Source organism: Arachis hypogaea, chromosome 2 (assembly GCF_003086295.3).
Source record: "Arachis hypogaea cultivar Tifrunner chromosome 2, arahy.Tifrunner.gnm2.J5K5, whole genome shotgun sequence".
Taxonomy (NCBI): domain Eukaryota; kingdom Viridiplantae; phylum Streptophyta; class Magnoliopsida; order Fabales; family Fabaceae; genus Arachis; species Arachis hypogaea.
Genome location: NC_092037.1, coordinates 52,105,101 through 52,115,838, shown reverse-complemented (window position 1 = coordinate 52,115,838; position 10,738 = coordinate 52,105,101). Strand labels below are relative to the sequence as shown.

Below are 10,738 nucleotides of genomic sequence, written 5' to 3'. Positions count from 1 at the left end.
TGGAGGTCATCTCTGAAGGTGATCAGAGTGCTGCTGTGAAGTCTGTTTTTGAAAAGCAGTAGACACAACTAGAAAATAGATTAATACAAACAGATTTACAGACAAATTTAGTCTTTATTATAGACGAATTTTTTGTTACCGACAAAATTATAAACGGATTTTGTTCCTCTGTGAAAGCCTCGTCAAAAATTATTTACCGATGGATTTTTTCCGTCAAAAAATTACCGACAAATTTTTACCAGTTATCGACGGAGTTTCTCTTTGTAAATTCTCCATCCATTTCCCAAGGATGACGAACTTTCCGATGGATTTTCCGTCGATAATTACAGACGGATTCTCTGACAAATTTTCCGTTTATAATTATAGACGGATTCTCCGACAGATTTTCCGTCTGTAATTACAGAAGGATTTTCCGACAGATTTTTTGTTAAAAATTGGAGCCTTGAAAGCATTGCAAACTCTAAATACAGACGGATTTTCCGTCTGTAAATCTGTCAGACTTTTTTTTAGATAAATATAAATTTCATGAATTCAAATTTTCATCTAATTTTTATCTAACTTGTATCCAAACATTCATAGTATTTCAAAACAATCAGTATTTGATATTAGCAATAGAACCAAACATGATGTTTAGTTTTTACAATGTATCAAGAACAAAGACAATAGTACCAAGTTAATTATCAAATTTTGATTGAAATTTTTTGGTTTGTACAATGTATCAAGAACAAAGACAATAGTGCCAAGTTAAATATCAAAATTTTGTTGTGAAATTTTTACATAAATACACAGAGTGATTAAAACAAGGCCAGCCATTCTTGATGATATCCCAAATGTCATATCATTTCCATCATATATTTACGCCAGCAAATTCTTTGGCCATTCTAGTGGGCACCATTTTCACAGGAGACTGCATATGTAGAGGACATAAATTAATTAAAAATATTGGATTCATCATAAACTACTACATAGTATTCAGAACAAAGGGCAAAATCAAGAGTGGTAAGTACTATATTTGTAGGAATTTGATCTGTTGGTGCAGAAAGATTGAAGAAATATCTCACATAAACACAAAAATGGTTCACCTGATTCCAAAGTTCAATGTGTACCATGAGTAACCAAGAAAAACAAGACACATACATTCTTGAATTACAGCAGTAGAAAATGAGAATTGGCAAAGATTTCTTGCCATAGAAAATGAAAAGAGACCAATTAGATAAGATTCGGAGTCACCAGGAGGATTGTGAGAGAGGTCTCACAAATACCCCAAGATTAAGTCTGTATTAGTAAATTGTATCATCTTTAACCTCTTGGTTACTATGTATCGGTATCTTGTTTTATAGGGATTTTCATTTTTTGTTTTCCTTTACCTTTGTTGTTCTTTTGATGCAAACTTATCCACTAGTAGTTTTAGCTTCCTATATAATCCTATTTCTACTCGTTTATCACAGAAATAAATATTTTCAGTATTTTGAAACAGTTTCATAAAATAGGAGATCATCAGTCATTCAGTCCAATCATAATTTGGAAAAAGTAAAAAATATATGGCAGGAATTTCAAATACCCAAAAAAAAATTGAAATTGGCTATATAACTGTTATAGAATAAAGTATCCATGTAATAAGAATCTTTGTTTATAGCTTAATGCAATGGGAAGAGAAACACACTTACCAGTGATGTGGACAAGGGTTTCCTTTCTAGACGAATCAGTCACATGCTGCAATGAGAAATCACCCGATCAAAATCATCGATTTAGCAAATTCAAATAAAATAAGAACAAGGAGAAAAGATGAACATAGTTTACTCACAATAAAGGTGTCATTGAATGATGCAAAAATGTGAGCAACACCAAAAACATGTTCACCCTCTCTAACAGTATCCTTATCACATTCACAATTGCACAACCAACATAACAAGTTCTAATAATGAAAAAAATAGCATCTTTATATCACTGGAAAATTAGTTGCTATCAGGCCATGGATATCTAGATCAATAATTAATTAAGCATTGTATATCTAGTGATTACATAATTGACCAGTCAATGAGTCAAGTAAATCTGTATTCTCATATTAGATTAGTGAGCACGGAAAGCATAGAACTAAGTACACATTTCCACAGGATCAAAAAGAAGCACAACATCTGATTAATTATCATGAAATAATATGCAAGTATTTCCATTAAAATCTTATCTTTATGATCAATGATAACTTACCGTTATATCAGTGGTTATGGTATTTGAGGATCCACCAAAAAGCCTCCATAATGGCACACGAATACTATTTACAACAGCATCAATTATTGCCATCTCCACCCCAGCCCTAACCTTTAACATTACATAAATCCCAACTGAATGAAAATAGCTTTATTGCTATAGTAGTATTAAGAAGAAATTATGGAGTGAAGGAAAAAGGTTGAATTATCCTTAAGAAAGCACCAAGACAAGATTCATTTTTCTTTGTACATTTTGATATTGATTCCTATGCAGGAAAAGCTAGCAACTTTCAAACAATCTAAGTTACCTTGAAATAACACATTTTCTCAAAAGCAACCAAAGACAATAATCAAAGCAGAAATTTTAGGCGCAAAAAGTAGGGCATAATGGAAAAAGTTTACCAAATAAATACAACAAAATACAATGCCTAATTGAAGACTAAAACTTTCTCAAATTTTACAAGTCTCGTTTCATTTCCTTAATAACCAATAAAAAGAAGGATCGTAGTTAATTCAAAGCCATATGAATTCATGTAGCAAAGGGGCATGCAAAACGTCCCTTTCAAAAGTACAAAAGGAAAACATTAGAATGAGTAAAAAAGTTAATATGATGATGAAGATGAAGAGTTTAACTGAATGTCACTCACAGAAGCAAATTCATGGCCAGGAAGAATAGTGGCAATCTCCTCCAACATAGAACCCAATGTCAGTGAAGGACATCTCTTGAGAAAGGCACATGCCTCAGAAGCCTTGGCCATGGCAGCTTTCTAGTCCTCAGTAGTAACAAAAAGCAGAATTGGTGCCTCACCCCAACCCACAGAGCCATTGCTGAGCTCAATTCTAATGGTCATGTTCTCTACCATCTCTAATCTTGATGATGCAATGGTAAAAGGTGCAATCAAGGGCACGTTCAGTGGCCTGTTCTCTGCTCTGTGCACATTAACAGTGAAAGTTTCCATCAAATTCTTGAAGCCAAAGGTAATGAGCTTTACTGCTGTTGCAGGTGTAGAAGAAGAAACCAAAATAAAAGAAAGAACACACCTTCTGGTCATCTTTGGGAACACCATAACCACTGTAATACATCTGACCTACCAAGACCTGCATGTTTATGTCTCTAAGCAAATTGTTGATCTAAAATCATAACAAAAATGATCTAAAAGGATAAGTACTATATATTTGATAATGAAAATGATCTAAAATAATTGTTGGTCATGAAGTAGTACATACAAGTAGTACTCTTCAATTATATTAGGCACAAAATAGTGGTTTAATAATAACTAACAACTTCAAGCAAGGAAAAATACTACCAATCATAAATGCAAAACATGAGAAAACTTACACCCAATTTCATAAGCAATCCAAGAGGAAAAGTACCTAAATCTTGTGAATTGGGAAAAGGAACCACAGAAAACAAGTTTTGCTCTTTTCCATCTCTCTCATGAAATTCATCAAACATGGCAAGCATAACAACACTGAAGCGAGACAATCTCTCAAGCGTGTTCCTCTAACAACAATAACAACACAATTAACAGGGAAATTGAAATTGATACCATGAGAAGCTCATTGGCTTCAAGTGTCTCAATGAAAGAGGTTGCAACATTGGGGTAACACCAGACTTTCCCACCAACTGGGTCTTGAGAAGCTCTTTCCTTTCAGTTAGCAGAACTATATAAAACTTTCACACCAAAGTTCAATTAGCAGAACTCAAATATATTTATCAGAAAGCTGTCTCTAGCACTTTTTCCATGAGGCTTCAATATATTGATTCCCTATAATAATGGTGAACCAGAAAAAAAAAAGGACAGAGGATAAAATTCAGAGAATGACCGTGATAATTAAAACACGTAAAGGTAAGATTTAACTAATTGAAGTTCATATCACAGATTCTCAACATAATCTTAGTTTTCTAAATGTTTCAAATAGTAAGAAAGCATAAGAGGTTGCCCTAAGGAAACTAGTTATACTTTTTCACATAAGACTTACATATGGACATGTCATTTGACAATAGGTGAAAGAAGTAGTGTGTCTGTGTCTTGAATCCTTGATCCAATAAAAGTGAAACATCTCTTCAGAAAGGGGGAAAAATGAATACAAATTAGTTCCCTGGAGATAAGTTTGCTAAATAACTCAGCAAAATGTAAAAATTGAAGAAGCACAAACATTACCTTAGATAGTAGCATGACAACAAAAGAGAAATAATAGTTGTAAGAAACAATTAGTTGTAAAAAATGGAAAGAAATAATGGGTGGGAAGAATAATTAATCAGTTGTAAGAAATGGAAAGAAATAAAAGTAAAATAGCATGACAACAAAAGAGAAATAAAAAGACAAAGCAGCAAAAGGAAGAAGCTACCCCTTTGTGCGATCATTACCTGAGAGAAATTTTATGATAGTTAAAATCAGCTCCACAAAAGAAAACAGAGTTGCTTGAGGAATGAGATTCCATTTTAGTCCAAGAAAATGAGCCTGTTAAGATAAAGTACATAGGATGAATGATAAATTAGAATGCAGCATAACATGAGTATACTATACAAAGGGGAAGTCAAGGAAGCAAGACTCAAGATGAAAATCATAAACTATGTCTATTTTAGTTTTTGTCGCTTTCTGAAAGAGAGGGAGGTTGGGCTAGAATGAGTAGTAAACCTGGTTGTCTTCACTAAGGAATGTCACATTTTCCATGATCTTCAAGCATTTAAGAAGCAAAGTAAGGCTTTTTAACTGTTTGTCATTTCTAACATCTTTGGTAGATAGATAACTATCCTCCACCTAGCACTGAAATAGCAAACCAATGGTTCTCCCTAATTAAATTAATCTACAACCAGATAGGGCTTCAAAACTTGAAATCAACTAGAACAAAAGACAAACAGCTACTTAAATTGATTGTCTGAACATAAGGGAATTGCCTATATACGGAGTACGAAAAGACACAATATTTGATCTTAGAGTAAGAAAGATCAGATAGCAAATAATAATATTCACTCTGTTTTATAATGTTCGAAAACCTTTGCAGTTTTCTCAAGATATTTCTTATAAAAAAATATACTCAAATTATAAATTGAACTGAAAATACAATCTCACACCTTCAAATCCGACTGGCACTTCAAGGTAATTTCAAACACAGCATCTAGTCCTCCAAGCTCCCTTAGTTTTTCTTTAAAATTTCGACCAGTCTTACATACAACACCAGAAGTTTCTGAAAACAGATTCCCCGTCATTAAGAAACAATGTCAACAATAAGAACGATAAAACAAACAGTTCAAAGAATCATTAAAACTAAACAAATTTGGCTATTCATTGTTAATTTTGTCTATTAAAAACATACAACATATAAGAGAAGAATATCTTCAGCCAATAATATTTATAGAGTAAAATCTGGAAGGTGTTATACACTACAATACCATAAAGAGAAATGGAAGATAAACAAGCCTTCTCAATGATCAACAATGCTAACCATTCAGGGCATAACTCTGGCATCTCTATGTTGTTGTCAATCTGGAATCTCTTTCTTTGATGATAGTAAAATAACTGATAAACCTACAACAAGATCAATCCGCATCAACAGCAACAAAAAGATAGAAACTGTGAAGAAAAATTGATAAGCCTAAAATTGGCACAGAAAAATTGAGCCCTAAGCACCAAAATCACAAAATCAGATTATACCTGAAATTCACTAAGGGAGCAAATGCGACAAGAGCGGCGGCGGAGAGAGCTCTATGACGACAGCGATGAAGGGTGCAGACGCGATGTGTAACACCCTAACTACCAAAGCTTACGCTTCCGGCTGCGCAACTCTGATAGCTCGGACATTACGACGACAGTTATACTATTTAATACTAAAATATGAGCCTGTTTAAAACTTTAAACCGCGATACCACTTCCAAAAATACTTTTGCTATACAACGTACATCCATACATACCATACAACTTACAGAAACTCATAAAGAGTACATCCATGTATATACATATATATATATATATATATATATATATATATATATATATAATATTACAAGCATGAACCAATACAATTTCTATCCCTCTTACAAAATATCTCAAGATAAAGGCGAGGGTACAAAAACCATAACTAAAATAATACAGAGCATCACAATAATTAAATAAGCTTTTCGTAACTTCTGCGCCCATATCCTGAAAGGGGAAAAATGTAAGGGGGTGAGAACATCATCCTCGAAAGGGTTCTCAGTAGAGGGTTTTTGGGAATTACTGTAATATGATACATGAAGATAAACCGTACCAGTGATTAATAACCGTCATATGCCTCTTTTTAAAAACAACGGTTTACAATAGAAGTAAAGACAAAAATCCTTTCTAAAAGAGGAACCGTTCGATTCTCAAAAACTCAAAAAGCCTTTCAAAATGGTTTATCTATGCTGAACCAAAATAGCCCTTCATATTTTATTCCAAACCAGAAACACAAAACCAAAATCAACCATCGGTTCATCTCATTCCATCCACGGCCCTAGGCCCAATCAATCCAACCATCAACCAATCACCACAGTCCAACAGAGTCCCAGATGCAAACACAGATAGAAAGATCAAGCACAAACAAACAGTTACAACAAGTAGAACAAGTAGCAGGTAATCACAAGTAATCACATAGGCAAACCAAATACAATATGCACACCCAAACAATGTCACATAGATGCGTATGATGCATGCCTGTCCTAGTGGCTGATGATATCATCTGTCGGTTATAGAGCCAACCCGATAAGTCCTGGTAGCTAACCATGGACAGAAACACCCATCGCGGAGCAAGTAAGTTTGAGCTACAACTCCCTTGCTACTACCCGCTCAACCCAGAGCCAGTGGAATAACCACTACTGCGGCTACTACCCAGGCAGGTGTTTAAAAGCTCAACCTGGAGCGAGTGGAATCACCACTACTACCGCTACTACCTAGGCGTCACGGTCTCTGACCTGAAGCAAGTGGGACGAACCACAACCCTTGTTACTACCCAGGTATCTCAAGCATATATTCATTCAGTTCCAGCCATGGATCAGCATCCATCTCAGCCATCCGGCTTAAATTCACAATTCATTCAATTGTATACATGCATTTATACTCAACCATGGATCACCATCCATCTCAGCCATCCAGCTCACGGTTCAATCCAGAACCAACCAATTTATCAATAAATACAGCCCTTCAGCTTAAATTCATAATTTATAGCCAGCCATACGGCTCATAACTCATTCGAAAATCAGTCATAAATCAATAGCATACACAGCCTTTCCGGCTCACGGTTCAATCCAGAACCAGCCAATATTCATAATCATACACAGCCATTCCGGCCCATAACAAAACAGTAATTCCACCATTCAACATCATCAAATTCATAAAACCAGCATTTAAGCCATAACTCACTTTTCTCAACCCATTTCACTTTGAAATCAAATTTCAACTCTTTTCATCCTTGGCTTTAAAGATCTCATTTCTCAAATCATCCCAGGCTCATAAGCCAAATTTACTCAAGTGAGTTCTTTTTTTTTAAAACAAAGCCACTATCGGCATTCTCTTTCCAAAACTTCCAAAACCATGGCAAGTTAAGGATTTATTTCAAAGTATTCAAAATCATCCATCCAACAATGGAATTTTATAACAAAAGTTTCTCGGCAGAGTCCCAAGTCTTTAGGGAAGGTCAACCTATATCAATTCCTTAAAATTCATTGAAACTCTTAAAATCATAGATTCTCGGTTCAAGTAAATAAAACTGAATTTACTATAAAATCGGCCACACAAAATCACAAGTTCCAACCCGGTCCAAAAATCAACTCATTTGAAACGAAACCGGTTCATTTGAATCAAACCACTTTCAGGTTTCTTTTTGGAACCCATTTTTCTAACTCTTCCAAAATGCCTCAAACTTAATTACTCAATCAAACGTCTAGATTCCTTTGAAATCCCTTTTTAAATAACTTTTTCAAATAATAATAGGATTTTGTAGAAATTTTGGCAGCACCTCCCCTAAAACTTGGACTTTTGCCACCCGGTTCTGGTCCCAACTAAACCGTTCCTCATCCCTTTTCAATAGCTCAAAACCAGAAATCAATTCAAAAGCAAGCTAAATCCAACAATCGCCTCAGTGGCATATCTCAAGGAAACTATTTCAAAACCAACTCAACATCAACCGATTTAACTCATTTCCAAAGCTTTAAAGAAACGGTTTAGCAACAAATCATTTGTCAAAACCAAGCCAGTTAAAGCAAACCAGACTGGATTCAAAAGAGTGTTCGATATTTCACATTATCAAGAAAATCAACTACATCCAAATCAATTCTCAATGGATTAAACTCGACCTCAAATCTTTAAAGGAATCAACTCAATCATTCTGTTTCACAAAACCGCACAACAAACCAATTAACAAACGTTCATAATCAATCGAGACAATTCAAACCATACATAAGGTCGATACAATCACCAAATACACAATATCTCACATCAGTATCCATATATAATAATTCCAATACATAAAACATAGATTTTGGAAAGCGCCCCTACCTTAAAACGCAATATCATAATCCAAAAGCATCACCGGAACTCTCAATCAACCTGAATTTACCGGCAGCTTACATCATAGCTTTGTTTACTCTCGCAGCAGCAGGGACAACCCTTACGCGCAACATGTGGCTCCGATAACTTAATCCTAGAAAACATTATTATTGCAAAAATCTTAAAACACATCACGGGATATGAACTGGCAAGGTCTCGAGGCAGAGGTACTTACGGCAACTAAGAAATACTAACTGAACAAAAGGACAGAAGCTTTAGCAGTGGTTCCGACAACCACAGAACCGCCGTTGGTAGCCAGAATTGCTGCGACTCAGCCTGCTCCGTTAGCAGTTCCCAGCACCTATTCTCAACATTGGTGGTGACTCAACAGCATAGGGCAAGCTAATAGAGATTCCAATAACACCCGCGCCACCACCGGCGGTCGAAAACGCAGAGCCGCAAGTCCTCCGGCAGCGACAACATATCATATGACAGCCCCTTTATTAAACACAACAGTTTCAGTGGCAGCTTCAAACTAAAATTGAATTGGCGGAACTAAGAAGAATCAGAAACAGGGCAAGCTTACCAAAGAAATGGAGATCCTAACGGCGGCTTCCAACGGCAGTGGCGGCGGCAGCTCAGAACCAGCGGTAATAGCAGCGGCGCCCTTCCCCTGCGCGCGTACGCACATTCCCCTTTTCTCTCTTCGGCCCCCTGCATCGCACCCCTCACATTCGTAGTTCTGGGTCTGGCATGGCTCAACGGCGATTGACGGCGTCTCCCAGGCCTCCAGCAATGGCGGCGAGGTGCGGCGGCCAGCCAGCGCCTCCCTCCTCTCCCCTGCGCGCTTCCTTCACTCACGAGCTCCTTCTCGCCATCGTGGTACTCTTCAGGTGACAGAACGGGGAGATGGGTGGCAGAATCGCGACTGGGCAAAGACGAACGGCACGGCTTCACGGTGGCAGCTCGTGGGCAGACCGAACGACGGTGGCACGGCGGCGAGGCGTGGGTCGATCTCCCTGGTTCGCGAGCTCTCTCTCTCTTCGCCCAGAACTCCCTTTCCCCTCAGTTCACAACGGCGGCGACGGTGGCAGTGGCATCCACCGCGCCGCCTCCCTTTTCTCCCCTCTTCCCTAATTCTGCCTCTCATTCTCTTTGTTTCGTTTGTTTCTTCCTCTATTTTACTTTTTGCCTCTGCGTGTGGGTGTCTAGGGTAGAGGGGCAGCAGCTGCTGCTGCTGAGTGTGAGTGTAGGAAACCGGGTCGGTTAGCGGGTCACTGAGTTAGGGTTTCATTTTTAAAAATTAGGGTTAGGGGCATTTTAGTAATTTCACTTAAAATAGGGATAATATAGTAATTAGAAATAAATTCCAATCGAAAAATAATAATGTATGAAATACTATTTTTTCATCAACTTTACAATTATTTTCAATAAAATGCCCAAATCAAATAATAAGAAATAATATACTTAATTTCTTCATTTTCCAAAATAGCATTATTAATATTTAAAATATTAATTATCTAATCCAAATCATATAAAATCCTTATTATTTCATAATTATCAACTTTATAATTCAAATATAGAAAATAATCCAATAATTATAAAATTGGATAATAATAATCATAACTTATCTCAAATTCAATAAATCAAAACTTGCCTTAATTATCTTTAATAAAATAATTTCTGAAATTAAGGCTGTAAATAACTATATGATTTGGGACTTGATCATAATAAGACCTTTCAAAGGTTCTGGGTCTTACATTCTACCCACCTTATAAAAATTTTTGCCCTCGAAAATTGATACAAAACGAATGAAATTTCATAACAGTTCACCCTTGAACACATTTAAGGAAGAAGCAAAAATATCTCAACATATAAACATATATACGGTTTTCAAATACTTTAATCGTCATATGCATAAGGATGCCAAGGTAGGAGTATGGTTGCAAAGCAAACATTACAAGATAGGCTCAATGCACAAGGTCACATGATCTCAAGGCTTTACAAAAGCTTGAGGTGTCAAAA

At 36.2% G+C, this 10,738-nt stretch overlaps 1 protein-coding gene across 14 annotated transcripts; it reads right to left on the bottom strand.

Annotated features, from left to right (window-relative positions):
* Nucleotides 1-663: 663 nt before the first annotated feature.
* LOC112744113 (L-Ala-D/L-amino acid epimerase-like) lies at nt 664-9,972 on the bottom strand. 14 transcript variants are annotated; one of them, XM_072217664.1, is made up of 15 exons: nt 9,300-9,972; nt 8,949-9,211; nt 8,723-8,867; nt 5,867-6,352; nt 5,658-5,740; nt 5,287-5,399; nt 4,850-4,978; nt 4,579-4,672; nt 4,191-4,273; nt 3,547-3,976; nt 3,249-3,305; nt 2,855-3,137; nt 2,209-2,319; nt 1,668-1,713; nt 664-907 (listed from the first exon to the last, which is right to left on the bottom strand). In XM_072217664.1, the coding sequence occupies exons 12-15, from the start codon at nt 2,963-2,965 to the stop codon at nt 882-884; spliced, it is 294 nt and encodes a 97-aa protein (XP_072073765.1). In that variant the 5' UTR covers nt 2,966-3,137; nt 3,249-3,305; nt 3,547-3,976; nt 4,191-4,273; nt 4,579-4,672; nt 4,850-4,978; nt 5,287-5,399; nt 5,658-5,740; nt 5,867-6,352; nt 8,723-8,867; nt 8,949-9,211; nt 9,300-9,972; the 3' UTR covers nt 664-881. The 14 variants fall into 11 exon arrangements, 10 of the variants coding, with proteins under 10 accessions (XP_072073765.1, XP_072073764.1, XP_072073761.1 ...); XM_072217663.1 differs by having other exon boundaries at nt 3,582-3,976; XM_072217660.1 differs by having other exon boundaries at nt 3,758-3,976.
* Nucleotides 9,973-10,738: the final 766 nt, after the last annotated feature.

What these genes read in the sequence shown, in the direction of transcription:
- LOC112744113 (XM_072217659.1), bottom strand. Translation starts at nt 2,965, where the DNA reads ATGGCCAAGGCTTCTGAGGCATGTGCCTTTCTCAAGAGATGTCCTTCA. An exon ending in CTGGCCATGAATTTGCTTCT is followed by an intron (nt 2,320 to 2,854) that starts GTGAGTGACATT and finishes GTAATGTTAAAG; the next exon opens with GTTAGGGCTGGGGTGGAGAT. An exon ending in CCATAACCACTGATATAACG is followed by an intron (nt 1,714 to 2,208) that starts GTAAGTTATCAT and finishes TTCTCATTGCAG; the next exon opens with CATGTGACTGATTCGTCTAG.